Source organism: Mercenaria mercenaria, chromosome 5, assembly GCF_021730395.1.
Source record: "Mercenaria mercenaria strain notata chromosome 5, MADL_Memer_1, whole genome shotgun sequence".
NCBI classification, from domain to species: domain Eukaryota; kingdom Metazoa; phylum Mollusca; class Bivalvia; order Venerida; family Veneridae; genus Mercenaria; species Mercenaria mercenaria.
In genome coordinates this window covers 15840448-15866412 of record NC_069365.1, presented here as the reverse complement: position 1 = coordinate 15866412, position 25965 = coordinate 15840448, and the positions used below count along the sequence as shown (strand labels likewise).

Sequence of the window (25965 nt, the reverse complement as noted above, 5' to 3'; positions counted from 1 at the left end):
GAAAAGAGGCCTGTCCGGGAGGACCCAAGTTTTACATTATATTAGGGAAAAAAAAAAATTAATTTTTGATGATAGTTCAAGGACCAGTCTATTTTTTATAGTGCAACAATCAGTTGCCATTTAAACGAGCTGTATTTAGCACACTTTATTTAAGGTTATTTCCATTCTTGATTGGAAAACTAGACTAATTATTACTATATTAAAATCCAAAGTTGAGTGATTGTGACGGAAAACAGTGACTGATTTTCGTTTACTATAATTGTTAACATGAAATACTACTATATGTTCCTCCTAGTACTTGGTAAATGTTAATGTTTTCTTTTAATCGTTTCTTGAATTAACGAACTAAAGAGCTTAGAAAATGAAATAATTGTGTTTTTGCGTTTGTACAGTAAAGCACGTGAACTAGTCGGGGACAGTACTCTCTGACGGCATCTGCGTATCTCTTGTTTATTTAGGTTTTTCAATAATTTCATTCTTTATGTCTGTTCTCACTAGATCAGAGGGGTTTTCAATTGAATGTCTTCTTTGGGATGGAAAAAGTGTTCCTTAGAACGAGTGTTCCTATAACCGTGTTCTGTTTCCCTATAACTATGGATTTTTACATTGAATAAAGAAGGAATTAGATAGGGGAATTGAAAACTGTTCTTTATAACCCAGTGTTCCTTATATCCGACTTCCTTATAAGTGGGGTTTACTGTATCACTACTGCAGGACTTGTACAGACTTCTCAGTACAAATCTAATAACCTATAAATATAATTATGCTTTACCTTTTTAAAATGGTGTTTCAAATAACACAAATCATGCAATATAGTATGCTTTTCAAACACATTGCACCTTTATAACTATATTTTTGTTGAATGTTTAAGTAGTGTAATAAAACTGTGTCATATTGTTGGTATTATTTTAATAACATTTAGGCACTGACATTGTTTCAGTTAAAGTTTGTTAAATTGACTTGGTATTTGATAGATAAAGGAAACAATTTTTTTTTGCTTTACCAGAAAAAGCTATCATGTGATGAAAGAATATTATGTTTTTGTCTTTCTACATTTAATTTATGAAACTCATTGAATAGAAATGATAAAAGTTTGTTTATGAAGACACTTAACTTGATAACATCTGTTTACAGGTGTGTTCTTCATAGCATATGTGATTTGTATGATCCTATTTGGTTGTCCTCTTGTCTACCTGGAGACTACACTTGGACAGTATGCAAATGGTGGGCCACTGACAGCATGGAAAGTTATACCTTTATTTAGAGGTAAGTTACCCAGATAGTCTACCGATATAGTCTACTGATGTTGGGCCATTAATGGCATGGAAAATTATACCTTTGTTTAGAGGTAAGTTATTCAGGTAGTTTAAGCAGTGTGGGGACACTGATGACATTGAAAACTTATACAATGGTTAGGTGGGAATGTTATGCAGATAGTTTGACTGTGGTGGGCCTCTTATGGCATGGAATTAATAATTCCTTTGTTACGAGGTAAGTAACCCACATAGTTTTACCAGTGTTGGGCACTGGAACCATGGAAAAGGTATTCCTTTGGTTAGTGGCAAAATAACCAGATAGTTTACCAGAGTTGAGCCACTGACAGCATGGAAAGATATACCTTTGTTTAGAGGCAAAAAACCGTGATAGTTTACCAATGTTGGGCCACTGACAGCTTGGAAAGTTTAGGTAAGTTACCCTGTTGAACCTTCCTTAACCCTTTCACTGCCGAGCACCCGATTATGTTATGTACACAGTATTTGCCAAGGTACTTTCCCTGGAAATCACCTTAGTTATGGCAGAATAGTGAGATGGCTTTATGTTTCACAGATAGTATATCAAAAAACTAAAAAAATTTTGAAAGAAAAATAAAAAAATGCATACAGATAAGCAGCAGATTATTCTTCAAAAAAAATCCTTGATTTAGTTTGAAATATGATGACGTAAATGTGAGTATGGGTAATAACAGTCATACATGTAGACAGCGAAGGGGTAGATTGGGGAAGATCACCGTTAAACAGCTATAACCATTTTGAAGTAATCTGCCTTGGCTTGTAAAATCTATAATTAGATAAAATTGCAACTTATGAAGGACCTAATTTCCATCTCCCCCAAATCTTCGAACAGTTTAGAGGGAATTTGGTAGGTTGTCTTTGTCTACTTTTCCGCAGTTGAATCGGCCGTCCACCATTTGAAATGGGAAATATACCATTATGGGGGCTTTCTGTGATAAAAGTATTTCTAAAATAGAAAAGCAAACACTGATGGAAAAACATTCTTTTAATATGATTGGTTTGCTCTTGTGATAAATACATGTGACGTCATTTGCATTGTTATAAGTTGGGAATGTCGGGAAAATCCCAAGATGGGTAAACCCGTCTTGTAGGCAAATAAGCTGACATAGAAGTGAGACGGATATACCCGTCTTGTAGGCAGCGAAAGGGTTAAGAGGGAAATCAAACCAGATATAGTGGAAATAATGGAACACTGACAGTCTGGAATGTTACACTAAGTCTTCTGTTTATTGAAAAGTCACTCAGACAGTATGCCAATGATAGGCCATGGACAGCATGGGAAGTAAACCTAGGTTGGAGATAAGTCACTAAGACAGTATTATTTTTGATGGTCCCTTTCAGGCACAAAAGTTATATCATTTTTAGCGGAAGTCATCCAGACAGTTTGTGACGGTGACTTTCAGTCCGGAAAGTTCTATCTTTGTATAGAGATAAGTCACCCAGGCAATATACTTATTGTGGTCTTTTGCAGCCTGGAAAGTCTTGCCTTTGTTAATGATGGTCATTGATTGCCTTTGTTTAAAGGTAGGTCATACCACTGAATTTCTGTGTTTAGAGGTAAACCACCTATACAAAATACAATTGACTGGTCACTGACAGCCTGTAGGAAGTGTTATACCTTTGTTAAGAGTAAATTGGCCAGGCAATTTGTAAGTGATGAACCTTAGTCAGCTTAAGATGTTTGAGAAAGTCAGAAAAATGTTTGAAAAATATTTTCATGTTTTTGACAAATTTGCCTTTCTGTCTTCATTATTGCTTCTGAATACAAAGAGAAAAGGCACTTTTCTGTATTCATACTTTCCACTGGTTAAGATTTTCTTGGTAGTATGTAATGTTCCCCTTGCAGAGATATGAAAAAAAAAAATTTTTAGGTGCATTCTGTGGAATAAATTTTTATTTTTGTAGAGAACAAAATTTTTTGGTGAATTTCTTGGTGATATATAGGTCTGGAACCCGGGATTTTGACATTTGTACATTGAAATTGAATAGGAATTTACAGCTTTGTTGGGATAATTTTTTCTTGGCGGTTCACTCTTAAAATTGTCAATGAATTGTAATGATTACAATAGATACTGCTGTACATTTAGAGACATTGTATCATGTCCTTATCTAGAGACTTTTATAGCTCTTGAGAGTTTCACTTGAATTACTGATAATGCATTATGTGTGCATGTTAGGGATAATTGCTTTGCTAAAGAGTAATTTAAGGAAGTGATGTTTGATATAGAAAATCTGAAGGCAGATATCGATTTTGTATTGATCAAGTTGTGATGACAAGATGTAGCTTATCAATTGGTTCCTCCTAGCACATTATGCAATATTCTGTCTTTTAAGAAAATGTTGTAGCATCATTTTACAGATGTCTGAATATGACAGTGATGAAACATCTGAATTTTTGTCTAAGTAGCACTCCCCACATGTTTTTGTCATGTGTTGAACACAAAGCACAATTTTACACTATTGCAGAAAAACATCTAGAGCTAAAAGCATCACATGACCAGCAAGTCTATTTCATTACGTGATTATTTGGCTGAGTCTATTTTTTAGATCATGCAGATTTAATTATAACTTATATTTTTATCTTACTCTTCATATAAATATTACATTGAACGGGTTTAAATTCTATACGTTTATTGTTCTGTGTTGAGCCTAACATTTTAGTGACTTGCATTATACAATAGATATACTTAAAGACACATGAACACACACTGGCATAGAGGCTATTCTTAATGAATATGCTGGAGTCCAAGTTTGCAGCGCCCTTCTGGTAATCTGATGCCTTTGACAATCCATTACCTGCTCAGTCAAGTGTGAAACCTAGGTTCAACCATAAGTGTTCCTTCTCAAGAGAAGGAACTATAAGTGTTGTTATGAATATCTTTTAGCTGTTAGTACTTGGAAATAAAACCTATAAGAAGGAGAAGTTAACAAGTTTTAGTTTGTATTATAAAATAAAATAAACCTTAATTACTGGTAGATACAGTAAAAATTTTGTAAAAAAAGGAGCTCATAAATTATTAACTAACATATTACAGGTTTATGATTTTTTTACATTTTTAAATTTTACTATTTCGAAAAGTTTGATAATGCTGATAAACAGTGTTCTCATAATGACCTTGTAATACATTCAAGGTCTGTGGTACTGGGCCAAGGGCCCAGGCAGAGGGCCAATATGACAGAAAAAGAATCTACTATTGCACCTGAAACACATGTTTATTGACAATATGTTAAGTTTGTCAGCTTTCAGTGTTTTAAATCCTATATATGTAGATAAAATAATCTTGCTTGCCTTGAAAAAAACTCAAGTCTTAACATTTTTAGCTCACCTGTCATGTAGTGACAGGGTGAGTATTTGTGATTGCCCGTCGTCCGTCCGTCCGTTCACAATTTCCCTGTGAACACGATAGAGACCACATTTTGTATTTGTTGTTAATCAAACTTTCACACAACTTGTATTGGCTGATATCTCAGTTCCTTTCGAAAACTGGCTGGATCCCATCATGGGTTCCAGAGTGCAATTTTTGGCTTGTGAACACAATAGAGACCACATTTTGCAATTAAACCTTCTAATCAACATGCACCACAAACTTGTATTGCCATAATATCTCAATTCCTTTCGAAAATGGCCAGATTCCCATCATTGGGTTCCAGAGTATGGCCCCTTAAAGGGCAACTTTTGCAATTTTTGGCCTTTGTGAACAAAATATAGACAACATTTTGCATCAAATACATTTAAGGCAAGGAATGAACTTGACCAACAATTTGTATTTATATAATACTTGGTTCCTTTTTGAAAACTGGCCGTCCATCAGGGTCCAGAGTTTGGCCATTTACAGGTCCAAAATTGCAATTTTGGCTTTTTTGCAGCCATATAGAGATTAATCTATGTTTGATTTGATTACAAACTTTGCATATATATCTTCATATACAATGATTCTTGGGATTCCGTTCATGAATTTTTCAGTTCCAATCATAGGTTCTGGTGTTACCGGCCCCTGATTGACCTAAAAGAGCAAAATTTGGTAATTTTTAAACTTGTGAATACTATTGATGTACATTTTATTATTTGATTTTAATCCACTGACACACAACTTATGTAAACATAAATCTTGGTTCTTACGAAAATCTTGCCAGATTCCATCATGGGTCCTAGAGTTACTGACCCTGAAAGGGCAAAATTTTCTATTTTGGCTTTTTCAGCTATAAAGAGGTTTCATTAGATGCGTTGGATTTGATACAAACTTGACAAACATGATTATCTTGATTGTGCTGGCAAGCCAGGATTGAAATTTGCCACGTGTGGGTGTGTGCGCAATGAACTGGTTGTATCAGGTTAAGCATCATAAGGAAACAACTAGAAGGGCCCAATTTTTTACCCTGTCTTCATGAAACTTGGACAGAATGTTTTATCTTGATGATATTTAGGCCCAGTTCTGAAATGGTTCATATAGGTCAGTAAATAGGTCATCAGGTCAAATCAAAGGAAACAGACATTGTTAACACTCTTCAGCAACACATTTATGTCCCTATCGGTCATGAAACTTGGTCAGAATGTTTATCTTGATGGTTACTAGCCAGGTTTGAAACTGGGTTTATGGGGTCAAAAACTAGGTTCACCTAGTCAACAATAAAAGGAAAAAGGATGTGTAAAACCTCTTGTTCAGTGATATCGATGTGTTCAGAATGTTCGTCTGCATGTAAATATGTGTAGGTGGAAGGTTGTATCATGGATCATGTGGGTTGTGTCAAGAAATAGGTGTACAGGTGCAGAATCTAAGAATGAGCCTTGTTGACAGACCCTAGGGTGCAATTTTTTGATTTTATCTTCATAAAATTTTAGTCAGAATGTTTGTTATCATGAAGTCTTGGACATGTTTATATCTGGGTCCATGTGGGGTAAAAACTAGTTCACTTGATCCGATCAATAGACAATTGCTTGTTACATCATGACAAGATACCATGTTTTTGGTCAGTCATTACGAGAATTTGGTTGGAGGGAGGATATTTGTGGTCTCCATGTAGTCGTAGTTGGTAGAGAGCATGGGTTTTACACATGGTTGGTGGCATGTTAACGTTACACTGGTGATCGCGACCTAGGGCATCTTGCCCCTCTTGTTTAGCTCTACTATTCAAAGAATATACCTAGCGCTATCCTTCCAAAATGTAGCCTCTGGTCAGTGTCTGCGTCTCTCCAGTGGTTATTTAGTCATATCCAGCCAAGCGCTTCATGGTGACGGTGTAAAAAAAACTTGTTTAGTTTTTCCGGGGCTTGGCCCGACCTTAACCTATTTTTTTACGCCGGACCCTGAGACTTTTTTAGCGGTATTAATTCAGGCCGACTTATTTTTGTGCACAGAAAGTATATTATTATTTTTATAGACACTCTTTGCCACGAATTGGATACTCCACGATCGGGCGAGTTGGTTTTTACCTTGTTAACTTTACCAAATTGAGAAATATTACATCAGGCAAATTTCTGATTGACTGGTATATTACCCCGCGGTTTCGTATAAAGATTATCAAAACGTCATTGATGGTAAATTTTCCATTTCCACATGCACGTGAGAACACGATCGTAAATCTGATTTTACATCGCATTACTTTTGACACAAAAAAACGCGCCATTGTGCTTTCACTTTTAGATCAACCTGTCACAATGTGACTTGGTTAGTTTTGTATTTCACGCAGCAGTCCGTCGTGACGTTCCGTCGTCAGTGCAAGTGCGTTAACTTTTTGCTTGTGACTCTTAGTGGTCACATTTTTCATGGGATTCTATATGAAAGTTGTGTCTGATTTGTTCTCTTGTTGATATCTAGGTCAAGTTTGATACTGGGTCAAGTGCGGTCCAAAAAAACTAGGTCAGTAGGTCTTAAAATAGAAATACAAAACTTGTGACTCTCTTGTGGCCTTTATGTTTCACATGATCTTCATGAAAATTGGTCTGAATGTTCTCCCATTGATGATATCTAGGTCAAGTTCGAAATTGGGTCAGACGTAGCTGGTTTCAAAAAACTAGGTCTGTAGGTCTAAATATAGGAAACCTTGTGACCTCTATAGAGGGCCATTTATTTCACAAGATCTTAATGAAATTGTCAGAATGTTTCACCCTTTGATGATATCTAGGCAGTTCTGAAATGGGTCACGTTGGGAGTCTAAATCTAGGTCCGTAGGTCTAAAAATAGAAAAAGCTTGTAACTCTCTAGGAGGGGACCATTTTAATTCTCACCAAATTTTCATGAAAATTGGTCAGGAATGTACACTTGATGATATTAGGTCAGATCGAAACTAGGTCACGTGGGGGTCAAAATACAAAAATAAAAAAAAAAAACTAGTGGGGATCAGTAGGTCTAAAAAAAGAAAAACCTTGTGCGACATCTCTAGAGGCATATTTCTCAATGGATCTTCATGGAAAATTGGTCAGAATGTTCACCCTTGTTGATATACATAGGTAAGTTTCCCCCGAAACTGTGTCACGTAGGATCATAAAAACTAGCGTCAGTAGGTCCCTAAAAATTAGAGAAAAACCTTGTGACTCTCTAGAGGCCACATATTTCTCAATGGATCTTCTTGAAAATTGGGGGGGTTCCTGAATGTTCAGCTTGATGATATCTAGGTATGTTTGAAACTGGGTCACATGCGGTCAAAAACTAGCGGCAGTAGGTTGAAAATAGAAAAACTTTGTGACATCTATAGTAGGCCCCATATTTTTCATGGAATCTTTATGAAATTTGGGTCAGAATTTTTTATCTTGATGTATCTAGGTACATGTGTCATAAAACTAGTTCACTTTGTCAAATAATAGAAATTATCGACTTCATACTCAGTTCCAACACTGTCGGTCATGTGGGGATAGCGCTGAGCGATCAGGACTTCATGGTCCTCTTGTTTAAAATAATCACTTCAATTTTCAACACCGCTTGAGAAAACTAATACAGTCTTTGATTTCTATAACAATTTTAATAAGATATCCCCGGCCCCCCAAAAATGTAGGCAATATTTTTTCGAAACCAATCAAATTTTCATAAAAATGTTTTGTAAAAATTTTCAAATTGCGCGATCTTGATTAATTTATTTCTTCTTAAAGTAACTAACAGTTTATACTATGGTAATAAAAATCAGACTTTTGATATGAAAGTCAAAAAAAAACACAATAAAAAAATCCTTAAGTAATGAAAAAGCGGCCAGCAATTTAAATACATGGAGTAAAACATTTTGGCAATCAGAGTTTTCTGTTAGAGCGGCAGAATAGGTTACGAGACCTCGGGAACGTAACAGAAATGTGGTTTTAGAAATAAAGCAGTTTGATGTCGTTGGCGGTTTTTTAATTAAGTTTTAAATGAATCTTTGAACAATGTCATGTATCTTTTGACAACACCTTTATTGCTTAGATATTCATCTCAAATAATAATGTAAAAATCCTTGAGGGCACATAAGTCACAGAGGTAGGATAATCCAATATCCATTCGTTCGCAGGTGGTATGCTATTTACATGTCAGTTTATTTGGGATTATTGCACTTCCCTGTTTGAGTAAAAATATAGGTGATAAAATTTTTTAGATTGAGTTTTTTCGCAACAGATTTAAGGAATCGAGACTAGAAAGCCAACAAAACGATCAGCTACCAGTGACTGTGTTCACATGGCTGCCGAAAACATGACGTAATGACAGGACAATCTCGGGAACTATCCACTGTTATCTCCATTCAGATGCCATAATAACTGACACCACAATTCTTTTAGCTCTTTGAGGGCGGTCTGTTAATTGATAATGAAACCAAGGCCTATTACTTTGTTCTCATTTTTTCATCAGAATTATTAACGATAATGGTTTTAGTTTCTTTTTTTTTTTTTTTTTTTCACTTTAACAGGGTGTGGATGATGATAGATTGGGTACATTTTAGAATAATTTTTTTGGGGGATAACAAAATTGCTACAGTTTTTCGAATGAGTGTTAATTATTATGCTATTAATGATTTGAGTTCTGTTGCTTTGATTATATGAAGTTATATGTCTAACAACTTAAACTATTTATGTGTTAGAATGGGGTCCAATAAAGTCTGAGCAGGACTACTAGATTTAGCCAGGTTGGTGAAAAATGCTGGCAATGCTGCAAAAAAGTTAAGGCTCGGGCCTGCGAGTCATGAAAAGTACAAGTGTTTTAGATGAGGTTTTTATAGTTGTAAGACGTAGCGTCGAACAACAACTTGCAGCTTTATTAATTCACAATTTTGGGCATTCCAGTCTAAACAGCACTGTCTGGCAATTCCCTGTTAATCCAGAATTATAGATTGGGGTTGGGGTTGGTGATGGTTATTAATCTAAAACGCAGACTCAAAGATGCAGTATCTTATTCCTGGCCAGTGGGCTTTTACTTGGTCTTTAGTTTGAATATAAAATGTTGGTTGTTGAATATAATATTCAATAGTTAAAGTATTATTTAATAGAGGAGTATCCACAGACAAGTTTTATTCAAGTTTTCATGTTTAATCCAAATTTAAACCTGAACTTCTCTGCGAGTAATTGCAACTTCTCACATGAATTTAGGGCGGAGAATGAATGATTAGGGACACAACGATACTAAGACCACTCAATCCATAGATCATCTGCTCTACCTATTGAGGTAATCAGGACGGGCTATCATGGAAACGAAAAAAAAAAAAAAACAACAAATGCAAACATGTAGAAGCAAAGTATTTATTTCATATTATTTTTCTACACATCAAATTTGCATTTTATATTGCTAAAACTTCATCTAAGTCATTGTACATTCGGGTGGTAAATCAAAACATAACATAGGGATGCATGTTTATTTGGTTTATAATCTCCTGTTGGAAACTACGATGGTGTTTAGTTAACAACGAAAAAAAAAGCCTACCTACCTACCCTATTTTTTTTGGCCATGTCACTGAGAAATACAAAAATCGTTTGTTTTTAGCATGAGCTATTGTGGAGACCCGCTCATAGATGTCGTGCGGTTGTGCGTCGTGCGTTCCGTCAACATTCTAAAAAAATTCTTCTTGAAAACAATCTTGAGGCAGATTTACACCAAAACTTCCAGGATTGTTCCTTGGGGTGGCCCCTTTCAAAAGTGTTCAAAGGAATTGAATTCCATGCAGAATTCTGGTTGCATGGCAACCGAAGGAAAAACTTTAAAAATTTCTTGTCCAAAACCACTAGGGCCTAGGGCTTTGATATCTGGTGTGTCGTCATCTTCTAGTGGTCCTCTACCAACATGTTTCAAATTATCCCCTAGGATCAAATATTGCCCCAGCCGCTGGGGGTCACATGGTTTATCATAGACTTGTATAGGGAATATCTTTGAAAATCTTCTGTACCAAAACTTTTGTCTAAACTGTTTTGACATTTGGCTTTGAAACATTTTCACCACATTTTTTTCATCATTGTGCTCCATAGTCAGCTAGACTACATAACTAGGAAAGGGATTTTGACTCTGTTTTTGCCTTTTGCTGCCCCGGCATCTATGTTGCGGGAGGCATATGTGATCGTCCTGTCTGTCCGATATGCCCCCCACGCCCCTCACCCCCCCCACATCGTCCGTTGAGGTTACCAAATGGGACCGTTTCATCTAGCATCAATCTCCCCTTAAAAAACTAGGAAGGATTGAGACTTATGCAGATGTAACCTGTGATCGTAATTCATCTTCAGACATCACATGACACTCAGTTTGACCACTTGACATCATTTTGGACTTAGGTTGCTTTATATGGGCATCTCTTGGTTAACCAAATGGGGACCGTTTCGTCTAAGCATCAGTACCGCTCTTACAAGAATAAATGAATTGATTTACTAATAAGAGATGTAAACTGTGACAATTCCCTAATCTTCAAACATAATCTGGACCCAGTTTTGACCTGGACCTATTTTGGACTTATGGTTGCTTTATATGGGCCACAGCTATTGGTTAACCCAAAGGCGGAATGTTTTCCTCTAGCATTATTCCCGCTTAAAAGCATGAATTTATTCTAATACAGATGTATAACAGTGCCATTACTCTTCTTCAAAACTTCACCTGACATCTGTTTGACCTTGACTCGTTTTGGACTTAGGGGTGCTTTGTATCGACAAGGATGCCACCGGGGCATCAAGCGTTTATTGAACGCAGCTCCTTGTTTGACATAGAAATTAGTTAATAATAATAATAAGTTACACATTGCCATATAATGCAAGAATTATCCAGTGTCCGTCTGTCCGTCGGTAACATTTGTGTCTGCTGTGTCTCCTAAACCCCTTGAAGGACCTATGAGTCAGCCATGTCAGCTCAAGGTCACAACTCAAGGTCAAAGATTTGAGCCTTCAGTTTCATGTCCGCTCTGTATCTTCACTCCCTTAAATGATTTTCATGAAACTAGGGTCAAATGTTCACCTCATCAAGACGATTTTTGCAGAACCTGTAAGTCAGCCATATTGGCTCAAACTCAAGGTCACAATGCAAGGTCAAAAGTTTGAGCCTTCCATTTTGTGTCCGCTCTGTATCTCCTAAACGCCTTGAAAGATTTTCATGAAACTTGGTTCAAATGATCACCTCATCAAGACAATGTGCAAAGCCTATGAGTCAGCCATGTTGGCTCAAGGTCAAGGTCACCACTCAAGGTCAAAGGTTTGAGCCTTCCATTTGGTGTCCGCTCTGTATCTTCTAAACGCCTTGAAGGATAATCATGAAACTGAGATCAAATAGTCACCTTGTCAAGATGAAGTGCAGAACTCATGAGTCAGCCATGTCGGCTCAAGGTCAAAGTCACAACTTGAAGTCAAAGGTTTGAGCCTTCAATTTTGTGTCCGCTTTGTATCTCCTAAACACCTTGAAGGATTTTCATAGAAAACCTGGTTCAAATGATCACCTCATCAAGATGATGTGTAGAACTTATGAGTCATTTATGTTGGCTTAAGGTAAAGGTCACAACTCTGGGTAAAATGTTTGAGCCTTTCATTTTGCGTCTGCTTTGTATCTCCTAAACCCCCTGAAGGATTTTCATGAAACTAGGGTCAGTTGATCACCTCATCAAGACAATTTGCAGAACTCATGAGTCAGCCATGTTGGTTCAAGGTCAGGGTCACAACTCAAGGTCATAGGTTTGAGTCTTCCATTTTAGGTCTGCACTGTATCTCCTAAACCCCTTGAAGGATTTTAATATGACTGGGCTGTAATATTGCCTTTATCAATACAATATGCAGAATTCAAAATTAACCCCTGCCAGGTTAAGGTCAAGGTCACAACTCAAATGTTTAATTGTTCCACCCAATGCTATCAACCCTTTCACTATCTATAACAGTGGCATGTAAATTTAGCTGTTTTAGCTCTTTCAGACTGCCATGTCTGTTTTCCTTCTCCTTGAAAATCCCTGGTTGTATTTAGACCCATACTTACATCAATTCTTTGAATAGTCAATCACGCTGTCAAGAGACAGCTCTTCTTTCTGATATTTGTGAGAAAAACAAAGCTATATTGAGGCCGATGAGAAAAAATTTCATACTATATGTGTGTGTCACATTTCAGATTTTATGAAATCCTAATATTTTTAGTGCTCTGTGATCTTCAGAAACCAGTATATCAATTTCAAGCACGCAAACCTAATTATTTTAAGACATATTTTATTCTTTATGACTACATTAAAGGACAAAATCAAATAGTGGAAAAGTGAAATAGAATTTGTAATAAATCAAGCTGCTCTGCTGGTACAGGAATATCTTGTTCACAGAATTTATGATAGTTGGAGGCAGTTTTACAAAGTTTACAAGAGCTTTGCAAACTTTGATCTTTTCAGTAATGTTTTACAGGTTTATAAGATAAGAAACAAAATTTCATAAAAATAGTTGAAAGGCTGTTACCAGAAATATTTGAGCAGTAAACTTTCAGAACATCTGCTCTCATAATTGATGGTTGTAATTAGGACTTTGCCAAGCAAAAATGATGGTTGAACTGTAATCTTCTAGTTTTAGAACTTCTTCTCCCCTAATCGATGATTTTAATTAGGAGGTTTTGCAAGCAAGGTGTTTTAGTGATATGTTTTTTTTGCTTTACAGTTTAACATTTTCTTTCTGATATACCTCAAAGATAATGCCCACTGGTTTTTTGAACAAAATGTGAAAATATCGTAATCAATATGTCTACCACATTATTTTTACAACGGAAACTCTTTCTTGATCACAATTAGGAATTGATTAGTAAAGAAGAAATTGATGTAGGAGCAATGTTCTGAAACAGAGCCACTGCTTTAGATTGATGGCCTGTTGACAGGGAAGAGTTGGTCTTTGATTTTTTGCTTTTAATTGCTTCATTTATGATGTTTTAATTCCAAGTTTGCTATTTAAAGTGGAAGTAGTAATTGGTCTTGTGTTTTTATTACTGTTCAGGAGAAAAAGCAAGCTAGCAGAATAATAGTTTCTTAGAACAAGCTATTTTTGTTTCAGTAAAACAAAATGCTGTAGCTATTGTTTTTCAGTCTTCAATGGAGTAATCTCCCCTTACCATCTAGAAAGTTTTTTGTGCACCCCTTTAAGACTGCAAACATTAGAATTATTGCCCCTTATTTGTGACAGATGTACCAGTGGGGGGCACACCCTGTGTCCTACAGACTCATTTTAGTTTTTAAAGATTTTGGTGAACCGCTTCATCAAACTTGATCTGTAGCATTATTATGATGTCCTCTCCCAAATTTGTTCAAATGGGGGAGCTTGACATCCTTTAAGGCGCCAGTAGAGCTAAAAATAGGAATACTTTTAAATGACTTCTTCTCATGGACAGTGAGATGGATCTTCATTAAACTTGGTTTATAGCATCATTGTAAAGTCTTCTCCCAGTTTTGTTTAAATAGGGTACTTGGCTCCTTTTAGGGGTAGGTAGAGCTGAAAATAGAAATACCTTTAAATGATTTCTACTCATGAACAATCATTATAAAGACCTCTTCCAGTTTTGTTCCAAAGGGAGCACTTAGCCCCTTTTAGGGGGCATTAAAGCTAAAAGTAGAAATTCCTTTAAACATGAACTGCTCAATGGACCTTCATTAAACTTGATTTGTAGCATCATTGTAAGGTCCTCTTCAAAATTTATTCTGATTTGGGCACCGGGCCATTTTTAGGGGCCACTAGAGCTAAAAGTGGAAATATCTTTTAAACAATTTTTCTCAGAATGGTTTGATGGATCTTAACTAAACTTGGTCTGTTAGCATCATTGTAAAGCCATCTCCGTGATATGTTCAAATGGGTTAGCATGGCCACTTTTAGATGCCTTGTAAAGCTAAAAATAGAAATACCTTTAAACAACTTGTTCTCATTTATCACTTGATAGATCTTCATCAAACTTTTTCTGTAGCATCATTTTAAGGTACTTTCCCAATTCCATTATCCCCCGCAGAAGGTGGAGGGTTATTGTTTTGACGTTGTCCGTCCGGATGTTAGTCCATCTCTCAGAGGTTGAAATTGCTTGTAACTCAAAAAGTGTTTAAGCTAGAATCACGAACTTTGATTCTTTAAAAAAAATTTAGAATGCTTATTATTCAAAATGTATTTCATATAGAATCACACAAACCTCACACAATTATTGATAAGCATATGACCTTTGTTCACATTTTGTATAATCCCCCTTGGCCCAGTTAAAGCAGAGTTTTCCCCTTGATTTGGTAAAAGTTAGGGATTTTTTTTACTGTATCTTACCCATTAATTGTTTTACAATAGATACTTTTCCACATAACAAAGTAATCCATTGATGGATCTTCATGAAACTTTATAAAATATAGATCACTATAGAGGAGAGTTTTTCCCCTAGATATTGTAAAAAATAGGAACCAACAAATAGTTGCATGATCCATTTGTACATAACTTCTGTATATCTGGAAATTAGACATCTTTCAAAACATAGCCCCCTTGGTCACAAAACAACCTTATAATTCTGTAGAGGATATAAATGCACTGAATTTATACTTTAAAGTTGGGGTGCTTTGCCTCTTTTAAGGGCCACTAGAACTAAAAATGAAAATACCTTTAAAAACTTCATTTCATGAGTTGCTACATGAATCTTCATTAAACTTTATCTATAGCATCATTGCAAGGTCCACTCCCAAATTTGTTCAAATGGGGGCTTCTCATCCATTTAATGGGCAACTAGAGCTAAAAATAGAAATCAGTTCAAACAAGTTCTTCTCATGAACTGCTAGTTGGATTTGCATCATTTTGGTTGGTAGCATCATTGTAAGGTCCACTCCAAATTTTGTTCAAATAGGGACAATTAACCTCTTTTACGGGCTGCTAGAGCTAAAAATAGAAATACCTAAAAATGACATTTTACCATGAACTGCTAGATAGATCTTGACCAAACTTGGTCTGTAGAATCATTGTAAGATCCACTTCCAAAACTTGTTCCAGTAGGGCCACTGTCTCCCTTTCAGGGGCCACTAGAAGGAAATGTAGAAATAACTTTAAGCAACCTCTTCCTATGAACCCTTTGATGCAGATAACTATTATAAAGAGACATTCTGAAAAATTCTCTGATGCTCCAGTCTGTATGTATTTTTCCATCCAATTTTAAAGACCTAAGAAGCAAATAATGTTTGAACTGTAAAACAAACTGATGAAATCAACTTCTGCTTGTGAAACTTCAGACATCTGGAACATATTATGGTCCTCATCCAAAATATGCACACTGTCTAGCCAGTTTAAACTCTTAAACATAGGTGAGTGATCTAGGGCCATGATGGCCCTCATGTTCATTTCAGGTTTGGTTTAGCTTTTTTTATTATGCCCCCGGCATCTACTGATGCGGGAGGCATATAGTGATTGTCCTGTCCATCTGTCCGTTCGTCCGTACGAGGTTAACCAAACGGGACCGTTTCATCTAGCATCAATACCCCTTACTAAAATGACTTGATACTAATGCAGATGTTACCTGTGACCATTCCTCATGTTCAGACATCACCTGACCTCAGTTTGACCTTGACCTCATTTTGGACTTAGGTTGCTTTATATGGGCCATCTCTTGGTTAACCAAATGGGACCGTTTCGTCTAGCATCAATACCCCATACTAGAATGACTTGATACTAATGCAGATGTAACCTGTGACCACTCCTCATCTTCAGACATCACCTGACCTCAGTTTGACCTTGACCTTGACCTCATTTTGGACTTAGGTTGCTTTATATGGGCCATCTCTTGTTTAACCAAATGGGACCGTTTCGTCTGGCATCAGTACCGCTTACAAGAATGAATTGATATTAATACAGATGTAACCTGTGACCATTCCTCATATTCAAACATCACCTGACCTCAGTTTGACCTTGACCTCGTTTTGGACTTAGGTTGCTTTGTATCGACAAGGATGCCACCAGGGGCATCAAGCGTTTATTGAAGCAGCTCCTTGTTTATTTCAGGTTTGAGATATTGAGAAGCTTTACATTTCAGTTTTTGCATATTTCATAGTTTCCATTTCAAGTTTTGGATATTGTATAGCTTTCAGTTTGAAGTTTTGGATAATGAATAGTTTTCCATTTAAAGTTTTGCATATTGTATATTTTTCCATTTCAAGTTTTGGGTATTGTATAATTTTCAGTTTCATGTTTTGGATAATGTGTAATTTTCCATTTCAAGTTTTGCATATTGTATAATTTTCTATTTCAAGCTTTGGATATTGTATGGTTTTCCATTTCAAGTTTTGGATAATATATAGTTTTCCATTTCAAGTTTTGGATATTATATCATTTTCTATTTCAAGCTTTTGATATTGTATGGTTTTTCCTTTTCAAGCTTTGGATATTGTATAGTTTTCAATTTCAAACTTTGGATATTGTATGGTTTTCAATTTCAAGTTTGGATAATGTATGGCTTTCAATTTCAAGTTTGGATAATGTATGGTTTTCCATTAATTTTCAAGTTTTGCATATTGAATAGTTTTCCATTTCAAGTTTTGATATTGTATAGTTTTCCATTTGAGGTTTGGGATATTTGATAGTTTTCTATTTCTATATTGCTTATTGTATAGTTTTCCATTTTAAGTTTTGCATATTGCATAGTTTTCCATTTCAATTTTGCATATTGTATAGTTTTCCATTTCAAGTTTGGGATATTGTATAGGTACATTTCAGGTTTGGGATATTGTATGGTAACTACAACCTTCCTGATCTCAACTTACTACATGACAGAAGTAACATGGGCCATCTACTATTTTGGTGTTGCCATGTCAACAGCTCTTGGTGGAAGAAAGTTACCCTGGGATTTTAGAAATAAGTCAGGTGAGAGTTTTTCCTTCAGTATTTATAAGAAAAGGTTTTAACTTTTTAGCTCACCTGAGAACGAAGTGCTCAAGGTGAGTTTTTGTGATCTCCCTGTGTCCGTCGTCGTTCGTCCATCTGTCATCAACAGTCTGACTGTTAACACTCTAGAGGTCACAATTTTGGCCCAATCTTAATGAAACTTGGTCAGAATGTTACCATCAATAAAGTCTTAGATGGCTTTGATATTGGGTTATGTGGGATTAAAAACTAGGTCACCAGGTCAGATCAAAGGAAAAGCTTGTTAACACTCTAGAGGCCATATTTATGACCATATCTTAATGAAACTTGGTCAGAATGTTAATCTTGATGATCTTTAGGTATGCTTTAAATCTAGGACTGGTGGGGTCAAAAACTAGGTCACCAGGTCAAATCAATGGAAAAGCTAGATAATACTCTAGAGGCCACATTCATGACCATATCTTAATGAAACTTGGTCAGAATTTTAATCTTGATGATCTTTAGGTCAGGTTGAAATCTGGGTCAGGTCGGGTCAAAAACTAGGTCACCAGGTCAAATCAAATGTAAAGCTTGTTAACACTCTAGAGGCCACATTTATGATAATATCTCGATGAAACTTTGTCAGAATGTTAATCGTGATGATCTTTAGGCAAAGTTTAAATCTAGGTCAAGTGGAATCAGAAACTAGGTCACCAGGTCAAATCAAAGGTAAAGCTTGTTAACACCCTAAAGGGCACATTTATGACCATATCTTAATGAAACTTGGTCAGAATGTTGACTTGATGATCTTTAGGCCAGGTTCAGATCTGGTTTAGGTGGGGTCAGAATCTAGGTCACCAGGTCAAATCAAAGGAAAGCTAGTTAACACTCTAGAGACCAAATTTATAAACATATCTTTTTGAAATTTGGTCAGAATGTTAATTTTGATGATCTTTAGGTCAGGATTAAATGTGGGTCAGATGGGGTCAAAAACTAGGTCACCAGGTCAAATCAAAGGAAAAGCTTGTTAATACTCTAGAGGCCACATTTATAACTGTATCTTCATGATCAGAATGTTAACCTGGGGTGGGGTCAGAATCTAGGTCACCAGGTCAAATCAAAGGAAAGCTAGTTAACACTATAGAGACCAAATTTATAACCATATCTTTTTGAAATTTGGTCAGAATGTTAATTTTGATGATCTTTAGGTCAGGATTAAATGTGGGTCAGATGGGGTCAAAAACTAGGTCACCAGGTCAAATCAAAGGAAAAGCTTGTTAATACTCTAGAGGCCACATTTATAAAATCTGGAAAGTAGATCCCTCGGAAGCACCGATAACTGTATCTTCATGATCAGAATGCTAACCTTGATGATCTTTAGGTCAAGTTTGAATCTGGGTCATGTGGGGTCAAAAACTAGGTCACCAGGTCAAATCAAAGGAAAAGCTTGTTAACACTCTAGAGGCCGCGTTTATGACCACATCTTAATGAAACTTGGTCGGACTGTTAATCTTGAAGATCTTTAGGTTTCAGTTTGGGTCAGGTGGGGTCAAAAACTGGGTCACCAGGTCAAATCAAAAGTAAAGCTTGTTAACAGTCTAGAAGCCACATTTATGACTGTATCTTCATGAAACATGGTCAGAATGTGAATCTTGATGATCCTTAGGTCAAGATCGAATCTGGGTCATTTGGGGTCAAAAACTATCTCTATGTCAAATTAAAGGAAAAACTAGTGCACACTCTAGAGGCCACATTTATGACCATATCATTCTGTCATGTTAATCTTGATGATCTTTAGGTCAGTAGGTCAGGTGAGCGATACAGGGCCTTCATGGCCGTCTTGTTTACACATATTAAAGAATATGTTTATTGCAGTATCAACTTTACAATGCACATAATGATTATTGAAAAAAAATCAAGATTGAGAGCAATTGTGTGAAAACCAGCATTAGGGCGTGGCAACCTGTATGGATCCAGATCAGCCTGTACAAACATGTAGTCTGATCTGGATCAAACTATTTGCTAATCAGTTAAATACAAGTGCTGAAATTGATAAAGGAACAATATGAATGTGGGGATAAACTATGGATGTGCACTGATTTGGATCCTTTCTGGTTGCAAAGCCCTAACGTTGTTTTTCACTCAGCTGTGTTCACATTCACCTGATAATGTTGGCAACAGCTTTACATCAAGCTTTTCTGCAAATAATAACCCAGGTGTGGTCACCATAGCAATTGAGTAAGGCAAAGATCAACCTAAGCTGCCCACATAGGGAGGGCCCAGATTTATAGATCATTGAGTCATGTGTTTGATTGCCGGGTGAGGCATGTGTTCTAAACAGTAATATGATAGAATACAATTTAATCAAAACTGTGTCCTCCACCTCTGTTACTTGTGGATAAAATATAGATAGTGGTACATAATCCAGGAACACAGCTGGCATTTACCTAACTATATTACTTTTGAAAAACAGTACTTAAATCCAAAACAAATAAACAAATGATCAAGCTGAAAGCAAACACTTACAACCTGAGGCAGGCAATATGCTGCTAAAACATTGACCAGTTACACCATTTTTAGCTCACCTGAGCACGAAGTGCTCAAAGGTGAGCTTTTGTGATCACCCTGTGTCCGTCGTCCGTCCATCGGCATCGGCGGCATCGTCAACAATTTGACTGTTAACACTCTAGAGGTCATAATTTTGGCCCAGTCTTAATGAAACTTGGTCAGAATGTTACCCTCAATAAAATCTTGGACGAGTTCGCTATTGGGTCATCTGGGGTCAAAAACTAGGTCACCAGGTCAAATCAAAGAAAAAGCTTGTTAGCACTGCAGAGGCCACATTTATGACTGTATCTTCATGAAACTTCATCAGAATGTTAATCTTGATGATCTTTAATGATCTTTAGGTCCAGTTTGAATCTTGGTCATGTGGGGTCAAAAACTAGGTCACCAGGTCAAATCAAAGGAAAAGCTAGCTAACATTCCAGAGGCCACATTTATGACTTATCTTAATGAAACTTGGTCAGAATGTTAATCTTGATGATCTAATGGTCAGATTCAAATCTGGGTCAGGTGGGATGAAAAACTAGGTCACTAGGTCAAATCAAAGGTAAAGCTTGTTAACACTCTAGAGGCCACAATTATGACTGTATCTTTATGAAACTTAGTCAGATTGTTAATCTTGATGATCTTTAGGTCAAGTTCAAGTCTGGGTCATGCAGGGTTAAGAACTAGGTCACTATGTCAAATCAAAGGAAAAGCTATTTAACACTCTGAGGCCACATGTATGACCATATTTAATGAAACTTGGTCAGAATGTTTATCTTGATGATCTTTAGGTCAAATTTGAATCTGGGTCAGGTGAGTTGAAAAACTAGGTCTCGAGGTCAAATTAAAGGAAAAGCTTGTTAACACTCTAGAGATCACATTTATGACTGTATCTTCATGAAACTTAGTCAGAATGTTAATCTTGATGATCTTTAGGTCAAGGTTGAATCTGGGTCATGTGGGGTCAAAAACTAGGTCACCAGGTCAAATGAAAGGAAAAGCTGGTTAACACTCCTGAGGCCACATTTATGACCATATCGTGATGAAACTTGGTCAAAATGTTAATCTTGATGATCTTTAGGTCAAGTTCAAATCTGGGTCAGGTGGGGTGAAAAACAAGGTCACTAGGTCAAATCAAAGGAAAAAACTTGTTAACACTCCTGAGGCCACATTTATGACCATATCTTAATGAAACTTGGTCAGAATGTTAATCTTTATGATCTTTAGGTCAGAAGGTCAGGTGAGCGATACAGAGCCTTCATGGCCGTCTTGTTTCTTAGTAGTGCTGTTTCAAAAAGTCAAATTTGAATACAACTTTAACCAGTAAATTAAAGCAAGTATTTTGTGGGTGAAATATTAAAAGTAGGCTTGCTTTGAACCTATATGTATAGTTATGGTTAAGCATTTTTTAGCTCACCTGAGCACAAAGTGCTCAAGGTGAGCTTTTGTGATCGCCCTGTGTTCGGTGGCGGCGGCAGCAGCGTCGTCGTCAAAAATTTGACTGTTAACACTCTAGAGGTCACAATTTTGGCCCAATCTTAATGAAACTTTGTCAGAATGTTACCCTAAATAAAATCTTGGACGAGTTTGATATTGGGTCTTCTGGGATCAAAAAACTAGGTCACCAGGTCAGATCAAATGAAAAGCTTGTTAACACTCTAGAGGTCACATATTTGGTCCAATCTTAATGAAACTTGGTCAGAATGTTACCCTCAATAAAATCTTGGATGAATTCGATATTGGGTCATCTTGGGTCAAAAACTAGGTCACCAGGTCAAATCAAAGGAAAAACTTGTTAACACTGTAGAGGCCCCATTTAAGACTGTATCTTCATGAAACTTGGTCAGAATGTTAATCTTGATTATCTATAGGTCAAGTTCGAATCTTGGTCATGTGCGGTCAAAATCTAGGTCACAAGGTCAAATCAAAGGAAAAGCTAGTTTACACTGTAGAGGCCACATTTATGACCGTATCTTAATGAAACTTGGTCAGAACATTAAGCTTGATTATCTATAGGTCAAGTTCAAATCTGGGTCAGGTAGGTTCAAAAACTAGGTCACTAGGTCATTCAAAGGAAAAGCTTGTAAACACTCTAGAGGTCACAGTTATGACTGTATCTTCATGAAACTTAGTCAGAATGCTAATCTTGGTGATCTTTAGGTCAAGTTCGAATCTTGGTCATGTGGGGTCAAAAGCTAGGTCACAGAGTCAAGTCAAAGGAATAGCTATTTAACACTTTCTAGGTCACATTTTTGACCATATCTTAATGAAACTTCGTCAGAATGTTAATCTTGATGATCTTTAGGTCAGTAGGTCAGGTGAGTGATACTGGGACTTCATGGCCCTCTTGTTATTACTTTAGACCAGTATTGCTTAGATTGCCTAATGATTAATAATAGGTCAGTCTTTGACAGGATCCAGTAGTGGTCTGTTCATCTAATGAAAGCACATTGCCCTAGGAGAACTGTAATCTATTACTGCTTGGGTAATGCATTCAACTCTTTGTTCAAGCCCTTTGTCTGTGGAACAGTCTTTTTACTGCAGGCCAGTAGTACAGAGTCAAAGCAGTGAATGACTGATCAGTATAGATAGATTAGACCATTAGCCATCAGATATATTTTGATATATTTTTAGAAACCAAACAGTAAGTTAGAATTTACCTTTTCCAAACCAGTTTACCTCTGTGTGATGATGGAACAAATGCCACTCAGTATTTCAAATATATTTCTGTATGCTATGCAGAGGATATGTTACAGTAATATATTATCAACCTCTTTCAACCCAGTCTGTTTCGGTTTGATGATGGAAGAATGGCCACTCAGTATTTCAGATACATGTCCATATATTTTGCAGAAGAAGTGTTAGAGTCAGATAGTATCTACCTCTTTCAAACCAATCTACCTCAGTATGATAGTGTAGCAGACGTCAGTGCAGGGGAGAGAACTCCGCATTCCTTGCAATATACATGGACCATTCAGTATTTCTAGTAGGTTTGTTTCATTCATAAATTTAAATAATGTGTTTGATACCTCCCCCTAGTTAATATTTTATATTTTTTTGCATGCCTCATAGACGTTTTTTTCATAAAAAGAATACGAGATTGTTTGGAACAGGTAAAAGATACTTCCAAGAACATTGTTTTTGGAACAACAAATTCTGTCTGATATCACATGTACTTCCTCTGTCCATGTTTGTAGAAAATATCAATTGAAACATTTTTGTAAAAAAATATTTTTTCCATAATGTCTTCCATACTTCATGTAATAAGAATTGATAAAACTACATCTTTTTTTGAAATACAGCAGCTTTTCATATATTTTTTTCGTAATATTTTGGGATGAGTGTTGTAACATCTTGAACAACTGGAGAAATATGTTAAACACACAATAATATACATATAAGTAATGACATGTAATGTTTAATAAAGAAAAGACTATGGACCATAGAAATAGATATCCAAAAGGACAAGCTGCCTATTTCCAAACCCTACTCTATTTTTACTAAACAATTGAGTGTACATGTTGTGCATAGAAATTGTCTATATGGAAGCCTGAAAGCCTAAAATATTTTAAACTGGTGATAAATTTTCTTGCTTTCTATTTCAGTTCAAATGTTTTGAATTTTCCCGGTTCAGCGTCAGAGTTTGGATTTCCTGTTTGGTATATAGTGCTCTGTCTTTTGCTTGCCTGGGTCTGTGTGTATGCCTCTCTCTTGCATGGACCTAGCTCCATCGGTAAGGTAGGTTAAGTTATTTTCTTCCCTGTTTGGTGAAGTTACTGTCTTTGGCTTGTGTGTGGGTGTGTCTGTCTTGTGATATAAAACTGCTTCTGTGAAGTAGGTAGAGTTATTATCCCCCGCCGATGAAATCGGGAGGGGGGTATTGAAATGGCGTTGTCCGTCCGTCAGTCCGTCCGTCCGTCTGTCCGCAGCCATTTCTCAGTAACTACTTGGTAGAATTTCATGAAACTTGAAATAAACATGAACCAACATACTGCGATGATGCCCGTCAAGTTTTTTTTTTGATTGGTCAATTTCCCTCAGAGTTATTGCCCTTGATTTAATGAAAAATGTCCGTCTGCAGCCATTTCTCAGTAACAAGCAGGTAGAATTTCATCAAACTTGAAACAGACATGAACCAAGATACTGCGCTGATGCCCGTCAAGTTTTTTTTTTTATAGGTCAATTTCCCTCAGAGTTATTGCCCTTGATTTAATGAAAAATGTCCGTCTGCAGCCATTTCTCAGTAACTAGCAGGTAGAATTTCATCAAACTTGAAATAGACATGAACCAAGATACTGCGATGATGCCCTTCAAGTTTTTTTTTCGATTGGTCAATTTTCCATATAGTTATTGCCCTTTAATTGTTTAAAAATCCACATGTACATAACAAACCAACCAATGGGAAGAATTTCATTAAACTTCTTTCATTCTTTTCCATGAACATTTATTATAAACATGTGATGTTGTGTACCTACACCTGGTCGCCACCTTACCTTGGTCACTCCCCCCCCCCCCCCCCCCCCCCCCAATTTTTTTTTTTTTAATTTTTTTTTTTTTCATTTTTCATTTTCTATCAATATTTATAATCAACATGTAAACTGTTGTATCCTCCCCCCCCCCCCCCCCCCCCCCCCCAAACAAACCATTCATTTTCTATTAATTTGATTTTGACTAATGAAATTATTTGCTTCTTGGTAACATTCTTAACTTTTTGCTGGATATATTTTTTTGCCATTCCTCACCTCTGACCCTTTCGGCGGGGGATTCCAATTCATCGAATTTGCTTGTATAAATACCATTTGGCATGTTTTTGTGCCTTGGTATGTGTGTATGCCTGTCTAGTAATTGACCTTAGCTCCAAAGGTAAAATTGTTTTGATAGATACAGCATTGTTTGGTATATTTACTTTTATTGGTTTGTATTCAAGGTAGTTCTGCACACAACCCTATCTTTTTTATTTGCTGAATTTTCTAAGCGTATTGTGAAGTTTTGGAAAATCAGGCTTTTATCAAAGCCTACATTGTATAAAAGATTTTGATCCAAACGTGCAGAGCTACCTTAAGCCTGCCTCATGTATAGATAAAACTGTAGAACAGGTAAAGTTATATTCTTCCCTGTTATGTTAGTTATATGTTCGATTTTTTCATCGGCTTTTATTTATTTTTAGCCCACCATCATCAGATGGTGGGCTATTCAAATCACTCTGCGTCCGTCGTCCGTCGTCCGTCCTTCCGTCCGTTAACAATTTCTCATTATCGCATCTCCTCAGAAACTACCAGGTGGATTTTGACCAAACTTTGTCAGAATGATGTATTGGTACCCTAGTTGTGTCCCCCTGAAAATCAGACTGGTTCAACAATTTTTTAGTGAGTTATGGCCCTTTGTTTATTTCTATATGGTCACATGGTTCATATAGACTTATATAGGGAAAAGCTTTTAAAATCTTCTTGTCAATAACCTACAACATTCAAATATGGACCACATGTATGGTTTTGAGTGGCAAGATGAACCTTGACATGAGTTGACCTTGATTTTGACCTAGTGACCTACTTTCACATTTCTGTAGCTACAGCCTTCAAATTTGGACCACATGCATAGTTTTGTGCACTGAAAAAAACTTTGACCTTGACATTGACCTAGTGACATACTTTCACATTTTTGAAGGTACTGGCTTCAAATTTGGACCACATGCATAGTTCTGTGTTCCGAAATAAAATTTGACCTTGATTTTGACCTAGTGACCTACTTTCACATTTCTCGAGCTACAGCCTTCAAATTTGGACCACTTGCATAGTTTTGTGTACCGAAATGAACTTTGACCTTAAGATTGACCTAGTGACCTACTTTCACATTTCTGTAGCTACAGGCTTCAAATTTAGACCAAATGCATAGGATTGTGTACTGAAA

General features: G+C 36.4%; 1 protein-coding gene across 1 annotated transcript in view; it reads left to right on the top strand.

The window, feature by feature from the left end:
• The first annotated feature begins 267 nt into the window (after nt 1–267).
• LOC123556538 (uncharacterized) overlaps nt 268–25965 on the top strand; it is a 155083-nt gene continuing 129385 nt past the window's right edge. Inside the window, exons 1-5 of the mRNA XM_053544445.1 lie at nt 268–301; nt 1135–1266; nt 17383–17529; nt 22912–23044; nt 23664–23796. Coding sequence (XP_053400420.1) covers nt 268–301; nt 1135–1266; nt 17383–17529; nt 22912–23044; nt 23664–23796 — 579 coding nt within the window. The remainder of the gene's footprint in view (nt 302–1134; nt 1267–17382; nt 17530–22911; nt 23045–23663; nt 23797–25965) is intronic.